Genomic DNA, 20,272 nt, shown 5'->3' with positions numbered 1-20,272 from the left:
GGTAATGTTATTGTAACTAAACAGTATATAATAGTAGTATAGTATATATAGTATATAAAATAATATAATATAATATAATAGCAGTATAGAGTACTAATAATGGCAGCAGCAACCGTATGTAATAATAATAATAATAATAATAATATAGACATATAGACAATATGCAAACATTTTTATGAATTACATATTTACATATTTATGAATCTATCCAGCTCTCTCTCTCTCTCTCTCTCTCTCTCTCTCTCTCTCTATATATATATATATATATATATATATATATATATATATATATATATATATATATATATATATATATATAAATATATATACACACACAGAGAGAGAGAGAGAGAGAGAGAGAGATACACAAGATATGATACTTGAAGTGCAAAGGTGACAGGTAGTAAAAGGTGACAGCTATATTTAGTGCAGTTCAGTGATGGTGGCTCTGACAGAGGTGGATGATCTGTAAAGTCTTATTGCAGTTGGGAGGAACGATTTCCTGTATTGTTCCTTCGAGCAGCGGGGTTGAATGAGTCTGTTGCTGAATTCATTTGTGAAGTGGTGGTGGGCGGCCTTGAGATCAAGGTATACATGGTATGATGATATGATTAAAATTTTCCTATATAAAATCTTAACAAACGTCAAAGAGACTTTGACATTTATCTCACATAATAAGGAGAAAACAGTTGACATCCAGTTCTTTTTAATCTTCCTCTCCATAACTTTCTCCATTTTTGTTTACTGGCGAAACAGTGGAGTTTCCCCTGAGTTTTCCCGACCCTGTGCTATAGCCATAGGCTAAGCACTGTGGCATATTTTAACTTTTAATCCAATTTTATTTTTAATTTTCTATGCATCTTTCACATTTATCTGGCTTATGCCTGGTCATTAAAAAGTGTAGATGTGGTCTTTTACTTAAAAAAAAATAATAATAATAATCAAACAAAAAATTCCATTCTACTGGTACTCCAACCAAACCCTATTCCTTTGACTTTTAGTGACAGTGTTAAATGTATTTTGTCATTAGTCTAATAGTCATATTTGAATATTTTCAGAAAACAAGGAAAAAACCCCCACATTTTTTAGCAAGCACATTGGTATTTTTACTCATATTGTAACAGTCAGAAAATTGAGCAATTATGCTATTAGGCTAACAATGTAAATGTTAATCAGTCAGCATCGATCAGTATTGGGCTTGCCCTTACACTAGGTACATTTTCCAAATGCCCCACCATGGACCCAGATATCAGTTTGCAACTTATTGATATCGCAACCTATCATGGTAACATAGCAGTAGTGGTAGCATTAAAGAATACAAAACTATTTTCCAGGTTTCAGTTATTTTAATCTGCATCAATATAGTAATACAACACATTGCCTGTTAATTGAGACATGGGTAAAAACAGTCTCTGAGATAGAGCACTAGCCCTAGAGATTCAGTTTGCCTTCTGAATCTTCTTACTTAAAACTGTAGTAGCACAAAGTGGTGGGCTGTTAACCTTCCTATTTTGTATTCATATTGTCTGAGGCTGTCTTACCATTTGAGCTTTTGGTATAGATCGAAGGAACGTACTGGACCAACAAATTCAAGGCCCTGTCAACAGCACATCAGTTCAAACAATCATATATAATGTTTAATACACAAATACCTAACACCGACATATAATTTGAAATATACATTTTATGCTAGTCAGCTATATTGTCCATTATATAGAGGTATAGGCTACACCCATTGATTCTACAGACGATAGATTTAGAGCCAATAGGTCACATGATTTGGAAGATACCAAGGTGTTAAAGTTGTTAAGCTTGTGGTTTTTTAATTTAGAAAGAAAAACAGATCAGCGGAGGGTTTTTTCTTTGGTTGGGAAAAAATAACGGTACAGTTCATAGCACATGTGACCTTCGTGTATAACCTCGCTGGTCGTGTGTGGTAATGCAAGCGATCGCCGAATTTCCAATAGTAGTGAAGGCATCATTTAGCCGACTGCTTGCGTGAGGCGTGTTTGGCCGGGCAAGGACACACAGGACTGGAATGACATTTGTGTAAGTTACAACCAACGCTCTCTAGGTTATGAACGGCGACAACCGAGCGTAGCTGATACACAAAATCTTGCCCGGGGGGCCAGGACATCTTGACGGATTTAAACCGGGTTTCATTTTTTTAAGGTAACATTACACGGACATTTGCCAAGCCGGTAGTTAGCTGCTAGCCAGTTAGCCCAGGAAGCTAGCAGGTTTCATTGGCTGTCACCGTAGGCAACCAGCGCGAGCTAACAGCATGTGTGTCTAAGGCAAAATAGCCAGTGTGTATGTCTGAATACTTGATAGGTTAAATGTGGGTCTCGAAGATCCATATCCACTTGTAATACCGTTGTTTCCAATTTACTCTAAATTATACTTGTCAATGCGTAGATGTGACAGACAGAGCACTAAATCTGGCCTGTTTGCACTTTGTTTACAACAACAATTCACAATTGAATTATTGACCATATTGTGTTCCTGTCCTCACAGCAGACCAACAAGGAATATTTAATGTCATATGTTGTGCTCACAGTACATTGTATCAGGACTTCAAATAACGTTGGGTAAGTTTGTAATCATTTAGTCTTTTGCTAGATAACGCGTTAGATTTGAAGGTGAAGATAAGTCTACAAATGGTCCAAACATAACCATCACAAGTTACCAAGTAATATTATGGTCAGCTGGATGATATATCAGATTTTAAGATTTCAGAGTACAGTTGAGCTACAGTATCGTTTCTTCTGAACTGAAGTTGCAAAGGCTGAGTGAGGTATAAGAGGTCTATTTTATAGCCTGCTCAAGTCTTGTTATGTCTCTGATTATAAACTTGTGGTCTGCTGTAGGTCATGTGCTTCTGGCTTTGAGTCTTTGACAGCCTTCATTGGAAGGCATAAGTCAGGGATCAACCAATCACTGCTTCCAAGTAGAATTTACTAGAAACTTTCATTTTAGTTCACTTAACAGTTTCCCTCGTAAATTTGCGGATATTAGCACTGCAGTTCCTTTCACCTCCACTACCTAGCTCATTGTTTCAATACGGACCTAGACCAGACCCAGAACAGCCCTGAATTTAAAAACAAAAACACAAAACGAAGTGTTGTGTTTTTGTTTTGACTAATATGATGCAGATGTAAATCTGTATAAAACACATCTTGCCTCCATAGTGTAAAACTGTACTATGAACTAATGATCTTTATTATAATTATTATTATTATTATTATTATTATTGATCAGTCTGCTGACTGTTTTCAATCAGTTGACTGAAGAAAGACCTTGCGTTTCATTTTATGATGCTTGTTCAGACACAACATGTTCATTTAAGATGCACATTACTATCACATAAGACAAAGAAAAGATGCATAACTTCACGTGAGAAATCTAAATGTCCAGCATCTTTTCTTGAAAAGACAGTGAAATGATGTATTGTTGTATCAATTAAGGCTTTCGTTTTAAGGGAACTAATTGATTAGGTAATGATTGCAGCTGTAGTCCTAGTGTTTCTCTGATAAACAGCAGTGATTGTGCAAATTTGGTTTGCTAAGGCAGCAACGTGTCCGTTAAAACTGAATGGACTGAGTGGGTTTACGTTTGCAGCATTCTCTGGCAGAACATTTGGATTTACAATGAAGAATATAGTGACCAAAAAAAAAAAAAAACTGAAATTGAGAAGATAATCTTATTTTTCATGCTGTGTTTCCAGTTTGTTCCCAGACACCAAAAAAAAAAAATAAATCAGTGCTGCTTTAGCATCTGTCTGGCAACTGGTTTATATGCACTTTGCTAAAATGAATTTATCTTTTCATTTAATTTCAGCTTAGTGTGGGACCACACTGTTTCTCTGTTTTTATGCTCACATTAATTTCTCTCCTGTCCTTTGTTGCCTTTTTCACTGTGCAGCTCAGGGAGTGTAGCACAGATGAAATGACGTAACATATTTTGACACAATGAGAACTTGTAATGTTAAAAGCCTCTCAACAAGTGTTTATCAGTTTAAAACCAGAAATTGCCAGATGTTCACCCAAAACATCTGAAAAAATCACGGAGTTTTCTTGGACAAACGCAACCTGAATGTGGAAAAAGTAATAAAGATTCCAGAAGTGTACCATGCTGGCAATAAATGGTGGCGCATTCAAAAAAAACTTCTCATTCAAAAGAGAAGGTTTGTACGCAGATACACAAATGTCATTGAGAAGACCTAAACTGAACTAAACATCCTAAAAGCATTGCTTTCATTAATTTAAGTTGTTATTTATATCTCGATGATAGCTTTAAATTGTAGCATACCTTCATTCTTTGGGTAAGTTGTCTAATGCTGCTTTGCTTCTTTTCTGTTGTATATTTGACATGTTTCAGAGACACTCTTATAATTGGGCATGTGTTCAGAATCAAATAATTATAAAGTTCTTGGGAAATATTATGTTGAGTTTTTGACATCTTCTTGGTTGCATGCTACTACAAGAGCCATGGGCCACATGGCTCTAAGCTTTAATGGAATAAACTTGTTGAAAGTTGGGGGCTACACATATTTACCAAGGCATTAGATACACTGTGACACATTGACGTTACTAATCTCCAATTGGGAAAAAGTTTAACGTTATCAAGTACAGGTCATTCCTCTAAAATAATGAGAAGACAAAGAGAAAAGTAGTTCTAAGTACATGTCTGTTTTGGCAGTGAACATTCAGATGTCTGTCAGAAACACATGCATCCCTACCAATAAAAGTGAAGCTTCAGAAGAAGGTGCTTCAACTTAGTATGAGGTTAGGGTGGTTAGTTTTCTATTTTAACTCTGAAATGTGTCACTTTACAGTAAAGTTGCATAAGTTCTGAAAACCTGCTGTTTTAACTGGAGTGTGTAGACTTTATACTGATCAGGCATAACATTATGACTAATCTGATGTAGCTTTCCCTTGTTCCTCTAAAACAGTTGTGACTCCTGTCCTGTGGTGTCTGGTAACAGAGTGTTTTTAGTGGGGGTCTTTGGGTCCTATAGGTTGAGGGGAGGGGCCTCTGTGGATCATCCCACAGATACTTGATCAGTTTGGGATCTAGTGAATTTGGAGGTCAGGTCAACACCTTGCGTGGTTCTTCGTGTTTTTTTTTAAAGCATTTTTGTGTGTGTGTGTGTGTCAGACTGCATCCTGCTGGGAGTGTCATTGCTATGGGGCTGGGGTGCCTGCTCTGGTCTGGGTGGGTGCTACATGTCTAAATAGCATCCACATGAATACCAGGTTCAAAAGGTTCCCAGCAGAACATTGAATTATCACAAGATAATATACCTGTCAGTGGTTTTAATGCTGTTGCTGATCGATGTATTTCCACTACTTAGAGATGACATTTTGTCACACAGTAACATAATTTTGAATATATAAGTTTGTCAACCTATGTTAGATTGCCTTCCACTTGTGCTACAGTTGCAGGAATGCAGTGTCTTGCTCTATAATACATGGCATACACTGCACATGATGCCTAAATTGTAAGCAAATATATTATAAATATCTATAATTTCAGTCAAATGTAAATCACAAGATAATTTTTTACCATTTTCATTTGGTGAATACTACACTTTATTTTAACCTTTGTCCTGTTGGTAACAGTGGAGAGAACTGTCACCATCTCCTTTTTGTCTTTGATCTCAGGTAGAGGGTCTTCTAAAGAAGAGAGAGCGTCTTTGTGGTGTCATCTGTGCTCTGGGTGATGGTCAGCTGGTGACCGGGGTTCCTGTGCCCCCTGTGGTGAATGGCTGTGAGCAGAGGAGGTGTGGCCTTTTGGGTGGGTTGTGTCCGCAGCCACGGAAGGAGGCAACCCATCCAAACACGACGCTGGATTCAAAGTCAGGTAATTTGTGTTATTCTAAAATCAACACATCTTCCATTCTTTTTAATGTTATTTTTACTCTGGCAAATATGCCAGAGTTTGTTGTGTCTAATATCTTGAACCAAGATATTTGGGACAGGATAAATTCTGGAAGCTTGTAGAAATAATTTGTGTGGTTCTGTTTAAAGTGTCTTATTTCAGCATAGTGTCTTGAGCATAATGATTCTGTAAATGTGAAACACACATATACAGCGAGTTATGTTACTATGTTGCTAGCATAAAATGCAAAAATGGCAGCACTTTTTTAGACAGACAGACAGACAGGCAGATAGATAGATACATAGATGCTTTATTAATCCCAAACTGGGAAATTTTACCGTTGCAGCAACAAAGTACAGGCACTCAACACCATACATACTATATATATAACAGGAAAAAAAAACACAATCTATTATATACTCATTATTTACAGAGTTATAAAAATAAGTGAATTGAAACAACTGTATACAAGGAGGGTAAAGAAATAATGTACAGAGTGTTATCTGTCACATGCAGATGAGGAGTTGAACAGGCGTATGGCAGGAAAGATTTCCTGTAGCGTTCTTTGAGACAACGGAGTTGTCTGTCTTATCATTCTATTCTGTGTCCACAATGTTGTTGACAAAAGTTACACACTAATGATTTATTCTTATGATGCTGTATGGTAAAGATACTAATACCATAGTCCTTATTGCCCCTTTTAGGTCGTCAACTGGCATTGGATCTGTCAGACACGCCCCCTGAGCAGTGCAACATGGGCTCTGGCGCCCCCTAACAGCCTGAGATATCAGAACATTAAGCAGCCAGTGCTGCTCCAACCACTGCCCCATACGAGCCAGTCTCAGAAACAAGGTTGCTATGAGGAAGACTGGGAGGAGTCCCTCAGCGTGTGTGTACTGGTACAACCGGGAGAGTCAAATGGCCTCCACACCTTGCTGGAGATCCCTCTGTTTAGTCAAAATAAACCAGTAGAGCTCCTTGCTCTGGCAACGCAGAAGTCCTCTGAATTCTCCTTTCCACTCACCACGGTGGACGGTTGCAGAGAGGATGACATCAGTGTAGAGAACTTCAAGAGTAAAGGTGCTGATGCTGGGAAGAGAGAACACGGGTGCTTCAGAAGCCTGTTTGAAGCGGAGGGATGTCCTGCACCGTTCATCTATGGTTCTAGGTTTTATTGTTTTCATTGCCCTGCGACGTGTCTGGTGCCTGGCAACATCCTGAAATCTAGCCAGGATGGTGGACTTGATAAGAAGCTTGTGGAGCTACCTCTGCTGCCTCCTCTCTCTCTGTATAGTGATGTTGGCAGAGAAGAGGGGCAGCATACAGAAGGAGACAGTGAAAGAGAGGAGCAACTGGCCATGATGTATGAAAGACTGAGAATAGAGGTGAGAATGAATGTGTCTGGATAAGAGAAACCATCTGGTGTCAAGTTCCATCAAATATGCAGTGTTACCATCAGTCTGTTAATTAATTTCAATTGTATGGAAATATTCCCTCTACAGATATTTCACTGTGCAACAGAGCATTTGGTGCACTCAAATGGGAAAAATCTGTGTCCGTGTGTACTGTGCATTTTGACCAGCAATAAGTATAAAAATAGTTTTGACACAGACAAACCAAAGGGAAAATAATAGATAGGTAGGTAGGAAGGTTGGTAGGTGTAGCATGATTGCATAGTCTTAAGAGACTAAAACTGAAAATTGCCCTGGTATTTTGATACAAAAACTGCACAGAACATTCATTTTATTCTTTTTGGAACAAACCAAAGTACTGCTCTTATTATAAAAGTTTACTATTTATGTTGATGATAAAATGGTTTTCTGTTTTGTTTTCCTTCATAGTACTATTTAGAGACGCAGTAAAATACATTTCATCATTCCAATCTTTCAAACAGATCGGTTACAATCTATTGATAGATAAACTAGGTTAATTGTGTTATACACTTCTTGGGTTGGCATCACATCACAGGCTGATAATGTTAGAGTGATAGAAAATGTGCACAAAGTGATTAAAAAAGGAGTATACAAAATGGATACTGGATTAACATAAGACCTGAATTAACGCATCAACAAAAATGTGTAAGTTTTGGCAATGTAATGTACTAAGAATATACATGACTATTTGAGAATTCATTTTCTGTGTTTGTTGTGCAGCTTCCAAGATTCTTTCTGACGAGCCATGACTACACCATGTACTCGAATGATGTGGAGTTTATCAATGGCCTCTTAAATACTAAGACCAGGTGAATATGATTGCTGTGTGCAGGATGATCTTACAGGAATGCATTATTATAGACATTACAATAAGTTTGGACCCTGGTTGCTGTTGCTGTGTGTTTGGATGTAGAGGCCGTATGCTATACCAGTTCACCGTTTCCCTGTGGCGCCTGCTTTGTCTGTGTTACTACACCGAGGTTCGGCTGGATGTACTGAAGCTCACCAAACACATGGAGGATGGGACCATTAAGGCTCGCTGGAGGATCCACGGCCTTCCCTTCCACATTCAGCTGCTTCGTTTCTATCGTAAAAATAAATCCCACCTATACAGGTAATGGTCAGTGCATCCAGAACTGGTGTTGTTACACAGCTGTAACCACCCATGCCTTGTTAGTACATTTAATCTAAAGGGGAAATTTACGTTTCAGTCACAAGTGAGTGCTCAAGTGTGAACTTTCTCAAGTGTGGTAATGCAGTGGTGTCAAATGGTAACCCAAATCTTGTCTCTTATAGGTCCTATGATGCATTCTCTACTTTTTACATTGGACAGGATGGACTCATTCACTGTCACAAAGTGGAAAAGGTAAGCAACTAACTGCTTTTTGCCATGTAGCAGCTTGGTACCATTGTGTAGTGTCCCTTAGTGCTGTAGTCCAACCAAAAAAATGTCTTAAGCCAGTCAGTTGGTGAAGATGAATTAAATAGACCTAGTTTTCCTGATAAGCTTAAGCAAATTATAAATGTATGTGAAAACTAGTATTTGTAGCACATGAAATCATTTTTGGTAATACAGTCAAAGAATATACTGTCACACCAACAATTTATATGTCGTCATTACATCGCAGCTGACACGGAGTTAACATTTATGAAGTTAGACCCAGCGCTCTCCATTGGGTTGGCCAAATCATAGCTATTTTCAGCTGTAGTCCAGTCATCATTAACAGAAGATTAATCCTGGACATTATGTCAAGTTAAACTTTTTTACACTTCATGCACAATTCTGCTCCTTAATACTTGCTCCTTAAGTATTAATTATAAATGATGCATTGCGCGATTTACAAATGTGAACACATACACTACAGTGGATGAAAATATACGCAGAACAATATTCACATAGACATACTCAAGTGAATGGGTTGTGTGTGATTAGACGATTGTGAGGTATAGGTGTGCATCTTAACACACAGGCAGGATTTTAAATGTCCTGTATGATCAGCCTGTAATAAATGCAGTTATTGCAAAGTTTGGATGGAATGTTTATAGGAGCCAACATTTAGTTTGTTTGTAAATTGTCCAACAGTTTTCACATTGTAGGGTATTTCCAAATACAGATGATTGTCTTGATTTCCTCATGTGGCTCAACATGATTCGCAACATGATCAATATCTAATGGCAAATAACACAGTTTAGTTTTCTTCCTTTCCTTTCACCTAGTCATAGATTATCAGCAACAGTTATTATACAGTCAGGTTGAGTTCTGACGGATATTTTAATTTTATTCGTGGCAAAAGTTTGATCTGTTCATGTGAATCAAAATGTTTTTCTGTCCCTGGTTTTTAGTACTAAGATATTCTCCATCACTATACTATATATGCAACAACAGCATTATTGTGTGTATGGAAGATTCCTCAGTGATGTACAGTTCATCTCTATTTGCATAGGGCGAGGGGGAATTGTGTCCCAAGTGGTCACTTGAGATGTGCTGCACTAGAACCAGGCAGACAGAAACTTAACATATGAATCTTTGATTTACTGACAGAGTAAGTCACTCTATCAGATAGGCGAAGATTAATGGTGAAATTATAAATACTTTATTTAAATGAAATGCTCTTTAACCATAATAATGTTTGATGTGCTTGACGCTGAAAAGTCAGTACATTAGCTGAAATTTATCAGTGAGTAGATGTGGATGATTCTTATGGTATCTGTACAGAAAGTTTCCCCTGCAATGCTGCACTAGAGTGCGGTGGTTATATTCATAGCTAATCCCTGTGTTTGCCTTCTTTAACCCTTTGACTGGCCACACTTGATTTTTTTTTTGTAGTAGTAGTAGTAGTAGTAGACAATAAAATGCTTAATTTCTCATTTTGTACCCATTTTCAAACCATTGCTAGTCATTCAGTTTGTAAGATGCACAAAATTGCCATGTATGAACACGTTATGTATACAAATACCTAAGCTGTGACTTTTTGAGCTATAGCGCTTTTGTACAGATGACCATAGCTTGAAAATATAAATCAAACAGTTTCAATATTTATATTGCATGAATTTGTACATTGTGTGAACATATTAATAATGATATGTGCACACTATAGATTAAAAAATAATGATATTTAATTGTGATTAATCATATTTCTTAGTGTGGAGATCAAAGGGTTAAGTAGCCTAAAAAAAAATAAAATAATAATAATACTGACCTCTAAACACAAACTGGACAGTATACTGCCTCATACCGAATATTGGTATATATTTTTGTTACGATATGAATTTTTAATAGCGCTATACTGGTGTATTTGATTACACAGCATTTGGAATGTTGTGCCACGCGACACTGTTTCAGACGGGACCCTTTCCAATGTTGCACTGCAAAGCGTGGTGAAGGTGAAGTAGTCCAAATTGAAGACGTGGCAGTTGTTTGGAGGTTTTTTCGATTCAAAAACCAACCATTTTACAAAAGTGTTGTTGGGCTAAAGTTGCAAGTTGCACTACTTTTTATGCAGGGCTCTCAAGTTGTGAGACACGCATTTCACACACTTCACATGCCACATGACATTCTCACACTGAGAAGTGATAGACGCCACACATTAGTAACATAAACTGTATAAAAGAGATTAGTAATATATGAAAGGAAGAGGCGGAGGGCAGTGTGCTTCTTGAATCAGTCAGTGCGTTACATGCACGTGAAAAAAACAAATTATTGTCTTAATTGGACTCTAACTGCACAACTTAAGTGCATGTAAACATGTTACTCCGATTAAAATCGGAGTTCTCCTTATCCGATTAAGACACCCAGATAATGCTATTGGAATTCAGTTTGCGCCAGCATGTATATGCCTTAATTAGAGTACAACAGGATAACACATGTGCACATGCTTCACAACTGCTGCGCTGGCTTGTGACCCTGGAACAAAAGCATGCAAGAAAACCGGTCGCAGAAGAAGACGGTAAACAGAGCCGGTAGAAGAACCGTCTGAGGGATAGCGCATATACCATAAGTAGTGCACACAATACTCTACAAGATTAAAAAAGCTGAACTATTATCCATCTGGTTGTTGTTTTTAAATGCTGGTCTGCTGCATGAACGAGTCTTGTTCATTATAGGACGTAACTGTTTCCCTCAGTTATTTGTTTTTCTCCGTAGTATTTAAACTGTGATAAAGACTGCAGTCAGAAAGTTGAATTTTGCGCATAAGCAATTGAGCTGTGCATGTAAACACCCTGAGTGACCTATCAGCCAATCACAAAATAGTATTTCTCGTTGCAGGTGAAATGGCGGCAAAGTAATCTGTCGCCTTTGACAAATGCTGTATTTTGACTACAGCATAGTATAGTACAGTTGTCTTGGCATTGTGATTTGTTGCTTCATTAAATTCCTGAGTGGCTCTTCTTTGTAAACAGTGTCATTTTCTGGGGCCATGCAAACCCTACTACTACTAGTATAAAATGATTCTACAATATTCACTCATCATGACCATAAAATAGTTCATTAAGTCAATCTACCGCAGACAAACATTAGGCTGGGAGCTAACAGCTCATCATAGACTCTTCTTGAGCTGAAGAAGTGTGACATGTTTTATCTTTGAATGCTTTTTCATGTTACACTCAGCTGTGTAAGGTTCATGGCTCAGGTTAGGAGCTAAAAACCCATGTTTATTGTGAAAGGATGTGATACATGAAAATGTTGATTTACTCTATTGTGTCTGGGCAGTTCAAGATGGTATAGGAATTTCTATCATTATATGGCATGGCTAGTGCAGAGTATGTTTTGATGTCTACAGTTAATTCTGGTCGTAATTTGAAATGCATCTGTAGTATTTATCTGCAGCAGGTTGCTTACCCACTTAGAGCAGAGTGTTAATAGATGTCTTGTGTTGCTCAGTTTTATTGTCTGTAAGTCTGTATTTGGAGGAACAAGCTGCATGTATGCAAATACACTGTTTCCAATGTTCCCAAGCTTTTGACATTAGAGTTTGAGTTGAGGATCAATGTAAATATTGTCATGTGTCAGCATATTCCAGGTTAATAGATGACATAAACCAGTTGTTGCTATCCATACTAGCCATTAGCATAATATTTGGAAGTCTTAGGCCATTTCCACTGTCTGTGTACCATTCATTAATTGGAATTTAATTTCAGACTGGGAAATCAATAAAATGGAAAAACTGTTTATTTCATTATTCGTTTTTCGGTGTCAAACAAGAAACGGATTTTGATCTCTATTTCTAATATTTAATTGAATGTTTTGGTGAAATATCAAACATTCAAAAGACGGTTTCTGCAGCTATTTTGACTTAGATATTTAATCTCTCTGTTTTCTGTACACAGGAAGTTATTCAGCCTAGTGCATACTGTTAACTTTCTCTCTAGATTTTAGCTGTCAGTGGACATATATGTATGTCAGTAGATGTGTCCTCGTGTTTTACACAGACTTGTTTGTTGCCCCATCGAAGACGGTAGTTATAAGACTCCATTTCTGTCCAGTTACCCTTTATTTGCCGGGCAAGTTACCATATATGGTCATGTCTGCACGAACCGCAAATGACGTTGCTGCCATGTCTCTCAAGTAAAGTTGAGAAGCATGTGGTTTTCACTGAGCCAATCAGCAAAAATCGCTCTTTGTTATGGAACACGACATCATAGCATTTTCCCAATTAGCCAAGGCCTAGCATCCAACTTACTTGTTTTTATGAAACTGGAAAATGATGCTTTTATGTCTCTGCTGCTTCCAGATCCACGTCAATAACGTAAAAAAACTAGTAAACTGATCCCATCTGAGAGGTTCATGCAACCTTAACAGGTCAAATGTGATCTGCAGTGTCCATGTCTACAAGAACACTGAGTGTAACTACTTCATTCAGTACCCTAATCAGAGGCCTAATGTCTTTATTTGTACATGCGTAAACAGTGTTGTTATGAGTAACTATTATTGCGGCTGCTGCATTAACTGATTCTTATTATTATTGATTTATTTAACTGTCTGTCCTTCCCATGTGCAGCACTTTGGTCGACTGCTGTTGTTTGAAATGTGCTATATAAATAAACGCTGAGTTGACTTGACTAGACTTGACTTGTGTTACTTTCGATACTATCGTGATCGTGAAGTCAATTCCATTTTTCAATTCAGGGCGACGGTGGCAAGGAAAAACTCCCTTTTAACAGGAAGAAACCTTGAGCAGAACCCAGCTCATATGGAGGGACCCATCTGCTGAAGGCCAGCCGGGTAGAAACAGAGAAGATAGAGAGAAAAGAAGAGCAGGAGAAACAAGATAAACAAACTTCTGTCATAGATACATACAACTAGCTGAAGGAAACATGGTTGATGAGGCCACAGCAGCAGATGTAGCTTAGAACTCCACAGGTCAGATATTCAGCACTCCAGACCAGAGACCCTCACAAGAAGATGGAGGGAGAGGGGAGGGGAGGGGAGGGGAAAGAGTGAGACACCGTAGTTAGTAAATTATAAGAGATAGAAAATAAAATAAGATATTAGAGGACAGGAGCCAGAGAAGAAAGAGGAAAGGACATGTCCTCAGTGCATCGTCCCCCTGAAGCCTAGGCCTATAGCAGCATAACTAAGGGATGGTTAAGTCCAGCCCTAACTATAAGTTTTGTCAAAAAGGAAAGTCTTAAGCCTGACCTTAAACGTAGAGACCGTGTCTGCCTCCCAAACCCAAACTGAGAGCTGGTTCTATGGGAGAGGAGCCTGATAGCTGAAGGCTCTACCTCCCATTCTACTTTTAGAAACTCTAGGAACCACAAGCAGACCTGCACTTAGAGATCGTAGTGATCTGTTGGGACAGTATGGCACTATGGGGTCTTTCAAATATGATGGAGCTAGGCCTTTCAGGGCCTTGTATGTAAGGAGGAGGATTTTAAATTCAATTCTAGATTTTAAAGGGAGCCAATGAAGAGAAGCTAATACTGGAGTAATATGATCTCTCCTGCTAATTCCTGTCAGTGCTCTTGCTGCAGCGTTTTGAATCAATTGGAGGCTTTTTAAAGAGGTACTTGGACAGTCAGACAGTAACGAGTTACAATAATCCAGCCTGGAAGACACAAATGCATGAACTAGTTTTTCCGCATCACTCTGAGAAAGGATGCTCCTAATTTCGATGATATTATGAAGGTGAAAGAAAGCAGTCCTGGTCACCTGCTTTATGTGAGAATTAAAGGACATATCCTGGTCAAATATAACACCAAGGTTTTTCACAGTAGTACTAGAGGCCAAGGTAATGCCATCCAACAAAAGCAGGTGATTAGATAATGAATCTCTGACATGTTTAGAGCCAAATACAATAACTTCGGTTTTGTCTGAGTTGTAAAGTAGAAAATTACAGGTCATCCAAGCCTTTATGTCTTTAAGGCATGCTTGGAGTTTAACCATCGGATTAGTTTCATCTGGTTTCATGGATAAATATAGCTGGGTATCATCTGTGTAGCAATGGAAGTTTATGCCGTGCTTTCTAATAATATTGCCTAAGGGAAGCATGTATAATGTGAACAATATTGGTCCTAGCACAGAACCCTGAGTAACTCCATAGCTTACTTGGGTATACATAGAAGAATTGTTGTTTACATGGACAAACTGGAATCTGCCTTGCCAGTATCCTCCCCTAATGTGCTTGATTATATGAAAAATCATTTGAAAATATCAAAATCAAAATAGTCACCAAGACCATATTTTTGAATATATTATATTTCACCAAAAAATTACATTGAATATTAGAAATGAAGATTAAAATCAGTTTTTTGTTTGACATTGAAAAACGAATAATAAAATAACAAACAGTCTGTAATCCTTTTTAGCTCATTGTAGTGGCAAAGCAACAGTATTGCCCTAGCCATCCAATGGACTGTAATCCAGACTGTATGTTTGTATATGGTGCGTAGCCTTGATGTGCATGCTCCACCTCCTCCTCTTTTTGCCTGAGTTCTGTAGCAGAACGCCACACATGGGCCTGGGATTTGTACTACAACCTTTCATCGACTGAACGTGGCCTAAGATGCATCTCCTGATCCAATCTCAGTTTCACTCTCTGTATGCAAATAAACACTGATATAATCTGGGGGGCAGTAGATTATTTTAAGAGTTGGTGTTTCTAGTAGATGTCTACTGTTGCTCCAGAACCGAGAACAGTGGTGTTTATGTGTGTGCATCATGACTTTGACTTGCTCTCCACCCTGACGTTAGTTAGACCAATAACCATAAAACGCTGTCGATTTTAAACTTTGACTAGATGACTATTTGGACATCCTAATCTTCCTGTTGAATTGTCCTCTGTCTCTGTGTTGCAGGTGATGCCAGCTCAGCCCCCCGTCCTTCCCAGAGTAACTTCCCTTCTAACGGGAACTCTAGTGGCACTAGGTGTGCAGGAGCATCGTCCTGCTCTCAACCTGTTGCCCCTCCTCTTGTCCTCTCTGCGGCAAAGCAGAAACTGATCCCAGAGCCACAAGTAGAGGACAACAGCCAGTGGAATAAACAGTGTGTCCACAAGACCCTGAAGAATATTCTTTAATCTCAACATAGGAATGCATTAAAATAGAAGGTTAAGTTCTAAAATGTCATATTTTTGCCCTTGAGTTAAATACAAAGCCAAGTCCTTCCACTATTTTCCTTATTCTAATGTTAGTTCAGCTATTATTAATTAACCTGTACATAGACCTGCACTTTGAGGTCCAGGTATCACATGGCTAGCACTCCAGTCAGCCATCAGCTGTTGTACTACCAGACAACCGTTTTATTTGTTTTCCAGCTTTTAAAACCGAAGCTAAGAAATTACAAACATCACTCCTTTAAAAGATTATTTTTGATTTCCAACAACAGTTTGACGTTTGTGGATGTGAAACTCAGTTTTTCCATTTTAAACCTGGATACAAAATTGAACTGTTCAGCATAGCAGATGATGCCTAATATCAGATCAACAGAAATGAAAGAGAAGGATGTGGGTCTTTTAGAGATTGAACATAAGGAATGTGTGCAATAAATGAAAAGGTAATGTTAGATGTGTTCTTGCACTCTTCTGTTACTAAGTCCATAAACATTTACTTCAACATCACATTACTAGTCACATTACTAGTCGTGTCCAATGAAGTCATTTTACAACCCCTCTTCTTTGAAGCAGTAGTTCAGCAGTTCGGCTTGGAAGGTTTTCTGTTATTAGCAGTGAATTCTACCTCTGTGCCTCCCCCCTTGTAGCAACTACACCGAACATGACCACAATATTGTGTAGGTCTTCCTTGTGCCTCCAAACCAGTTGTGACTCGACAGAAAATGGATATGTCTGGCAGTAGAATGTTGTTAATGGGGGTTTTTTTTGGGTCCTATGGGTTGAGGGGAGGGGCCTCTGTGGATCATCCCACAGATACTTGATCAGTTTGGGTTCTAGTGAATTTGCAGACCAGGTCAACATCTTGAGCTGTTCTTCATGTCAGTTCTTTTTTTTCTTTTTTTTTTGTTTGGAGACTCGCTCAAAACTCAGCTTAGATCTCAAACCCCCAAAGCACCCACATTTACAGATAAGAAAATCTTGTAAGGGGGAAATTCTGTAACTTAGCTTCATGGCTACATTTGCGCACATCACATAATCGGATAACTCCTGTTGATACCATGTCTGAGCAGCAGTCACACAACTAGGACTCTCCATAATCTGTAAAATTCCAATAATATTTTGTCCTCTAGACTGTGTCCTAATGTTTCACTAATGTCTAATCTGTGTTCTTTGTGTGTCTGTCTAGCAAATGGAGATGTTGCACTTGAAATGTGAAAGAAGTGTGGAGAAAAAAAAAGACTTTGACGAGGTTGCTACGTTCACATTTCCAGCAACCCCTAGCAAGCTTTCTGGAAGACAAGATAGAAATTCTAACAGTGAGGTGCCAAAATCAGCTCTACTTTCAGAAAGCTACCCAAAGTTGATATACAACTTAATTTATTCATTCAAAAACAGCTCACGCACAGTCTTGTGGGACAGCAGAAAATAGTGTGCACAGTAAGTGTAAGAAGACTCCCCAGGATGCACCCTCCCCTCCTACACAAAAGTATCGGAACAGTGAGGCCAATTCCCCTATTTTTGCTGAGGACTCAAAAAATCAACTGGAGATCAACTTTCAACTTTTATTTCCAGTTATATACATCTGAATCTGATCACAAGTTAGAAGATAGCAGCATGTGAGCAAAAATATTGGAACACGTTAGATCAGGTCTTCAATGTTTTTCAGACCAAGGCCCATAAAACTGATAGATTAAGTAGTGACCTCCTACCTACTATATGGGTTCTATATTAAACTTGGCCTAGTGCTGTTTATAAATACACATTATTGTTATCATTTTACATTCAATATTAAGCTATTCAAATAATACACACGTTCAAATATATTTATATTTTTTATTTCAAACGTGCAACAGTAGGTTGTGCAACTTCCGTAAACATAAACATACCTATATATCATGCGGCCTCATGATTGGCTCAGCAGCGATAGGGGTGGGCCCTACTGTGTATAAGAGGCTTAGATTGACAGGTCTAGTTCGACGCTCTGTGTGAAACGGTGCGCTGTTGAGACAGCTCTTGCATCGCTGAATGAGTAAGGTACTGATTGAAAGATAACGTCTTCTACCTCCATCTATCCCTTTACTATAATATGTTGGATTTTAGTTGATGCACTGTATAATTAAAGAATTTTAAATTTGTGGGAATAATTAAAATAAATATAGGAAAATGTTTAACTAACGAAAGATTTTGCGACCTCCCTGCAGTACCTCCGCAGATCCCCTAGGGGTCATAGGCCCCCTGGTAAAGACCTATGTGTCAGATAAAAGTTGCAAATCCTTTCATTTCCACTGACATCACCATTTTTGATACTTTTCCAGGCTTTCACCTCAGCCTCTTACAAATGTTGTTTTGGTGGGTTCCTCCTTCTTTTGCAGGTCTCACGGTCTCAGTGTGGAGACTGACTTGGCCAGTCTTCTGCTTCTTGCCCTTGATAATCTCCTTTGTTGTTTTGGCAGTGTGTTATGGGTGTTTTGAGCTCCCAATCAGTTTCATTGTATCTTTCTTAAAATTGGCAGAAAAAAATGTTTGTGTAGACTTCTCAGAGTTGGTTTTCCTGCTGCATCATGCTCCACAGTGTTTCACAGATGACTTCTATGTTTGGTATCATGAGCAGATCCTCTCTTTCTCCACACTTAAGCCTTTCCATCACTTTTGTAAAGGTCTGTCTCATCGGTCTATAAACACTTGTCCAGATTTTTCTGGGGCTTGTACTTTTTGGCAAATCCCAGCCTGGCCTTCTTACTCTTCTTCCTAAAGAGGGATTTGCATTTTCTTGTATAACCGCTGTACTTTTGTTCATGAAGTTTTCTGCAAACAGTAGATATCTTCACTCTTACCCTCTGGAGGTTGTTGGTTGGTTTAGAATCTTTCTTTACAGCTCTCACAATGTTTCTGTTGTCAACTGCTGGTGTTTTCCTTGTTCTACCCGTTTGTGTCTCTTTTCTTCTTCAGGACATTCCAAAGGATTGGACTGGCTATGGCCAACATTTGTACAGGGGCTCTGATTTATCTTCTCTCAGCTTCACAAATGCTTGTCTTTCATAAACTGTTGCTGTCTGGTTTCCATGTTGGTTACATCTCTAACTATAAATGCAGTCTGCACAGGCAAAATCCAACTTTTAAAATGACATTCAGTGCTCTTTATTTTTGGAATATTTAGACGCAATTGGGCAACAAAACACCTGTCAGTCACATGTTCCAATACTTTTGCTCATGGAAAATGGGTGGGTTCAAAGAAAAGGTGCTGCCTTCTAAGTTGTGTATTAGATCCAGGTGTAAATACCTGGAAATAAAAGGTGAAATATTGACCACTTGTCTCATATCATCTATTAATGTCAAACCCAGTTGTTTCCAGTCTACAGAAGAAATAAAGGAATTAGCCTCACTGTTCCAATACATTTGGAGGACTTCTAAACATTGGCGCCTGCACCAACTCAGCAACATAGGAATGAATGAGACACCATATAAACTTCTTAATCTTTTAATCTGTTTTATACAGTTGGAGAACTTGACGGATTGTCAAGAGGACTGAGTGTCATTTGAAGTTTCGAGGGAGTGTTGTGGCATCGTTGAAGAGCGTGCAGCTATTTTTTTATGAGATTTGTTTGAGTATGCATCGTTGGTGTCTTGACAGGCTCTGGGACAGCAGACCTTCCAGACCCTTTAGATGACCCATGCCGCCCCACCTCCTGTCATGTGGTAGGATTTCTGGAGGTGGCAACTCATTTTGTATTTTGAAACATGGTGACTGGGCCAAACCTAAGTGAGTGGCTGCTCTCATCCTGATTTGCAAATGACTTAAGTACAAAATGTCAGTTTCTGCAAAACCTGTCTTCAGTTACAGTACAGTGGGGTGAAGTGGTGATGTGTCGTCCCCCTATATTTGCAGTGCATGCTTTTAATAGTTTGGGTTAGCCATTTTAGAGTCTTTAAGTGAACATGTCCAAAAAGAAGAACTACAACTCACAGCAGAGTATAGAACCTAAGTTGTACAGTAATGAGTCACCAAAGATGTTCCACCTCAGAGGCTACATGTCATTCTATGAATCCATTTCTTTTTTTTTTTTTAAGACAACAAACATAATATTCAAGCCTTGCCAATTTTGTTGTACCAATGTAGACATAGTTCTCCCCAGTCTGGCAGCCAACCAGAGATGTAGCTCTGTGTGTGTCTCGTGAATAGCTAAGATGTTATAGGATCACCAGTAAAAATCTGACGGATGAGCCTGTGGAGTATGAGCAAACAGTATGCATACATGTTGAGACTATTAGGTTTCTTGACTGTCCCTCAGAAAAGACCTCACCTCTTCTAAACGTGATTGTTGCACCTTCTTAAACCTGATGCCACCCATGATGGATGACATTAACGTAATGCACCATCTGAGATGTTCTGTTTGGAAACTACAC

The 20,272-nt window shown here is 38.5% G+C and overlaps 1 protein-coding gene across 3 annotated transcripts; it reads left to right on the top strand.

Annotated features, from left to right (window-relative positions):
- Positions 1 to 1,925: 1,925 nt before the first annotated feature.
- On the top strand, positions 1,926 to 16,320 carry c14h6orf136 (chromosome 14 C6orf136 homolog). Of its 3 annotated transcripts, XM_047604775.1 has the most exons (8): positions 1,984 to 2,172; positions 2,518 to 2,591; positions 5,667 to 5,865; positions 6,588 to 7,268; positions 8,037 to 8,125; positions 8,230 to 8,430; positions 8,613 to 8,682; positions 15,615 to 16,320. In XM_047604775.1, exons 3-8 carry the CDS (start codon positions 5,767 to 5,769, stop codon positions 15,756 to 15,758), a joined length of 1,284 nt encoding a protein of 427 aa, XP_047460731.1. In that variant the 5' UTR covers positions 1,984 to 2,172; positions 2,518 to 2,591; positions 5,667 to 5,766; the 3' UTR covers positions 15,759 to 16,320. The 3 variants fall into 3 exon arrangements, with proteins under 3 accessions (XP_047460730.1, XP_047460731.1, XP_047460729.1); XM_047604774.1 differs by lacking the exon at positions 2,518 to 2,591 and having other exon boundaries at positions 1,926 to 2,049; XM_047604773.1 differs by lacking the exon at positions 2,518 to 2,591.
- The last annotated feature ends 3,952 nt before the right edge of the window (positions 16,321 to 20,272 follow it).

Source organism: Mugil cephalus, chromosome 14 (assembly GCF_022458985.1).
Source record: "Mugil cephalus isolate CIBA_MC_2020 chromosome 14, CIBA_Mcephalus_1.1, whole genome shotgun sequence".
Classification (NCBI taxonomy): Eukaryota; Metazoa; Chordata; class Actinopteri; order Mugiliformes; family Mugilidae; genus Mugil; species Mugil cephalus.
Note: the sequence above shows the minus strand (reverse complement) of the source record. Positions and strands in the feature narration are given on the sequence as shown.

Bases quoted from the DNA above. Each gene is read 5' to 3' on its own strand.
- c14h6orf136 (XM_047604774.1), top strand. From the start codon at position 5,767: ATGGCTGTGAGCAGAGGAGGTGTGGCCTTTTGGGTGGGTTGTGTCCGC. The intron at 8,126-8,229 runs GTGAATATGATT...GTTTGGATGTAG, and splicing joins CTCTTAAATACTAAGACCAG to AGGCCGTATGCTATACCAGT. The intron at 8,431-8,612 runs GTAATGGTCAGT...TGTCTCTTATAG, and splicing joins AATAAATCCCACCTATACAG to GTCCTATGATGCATTCTCTA.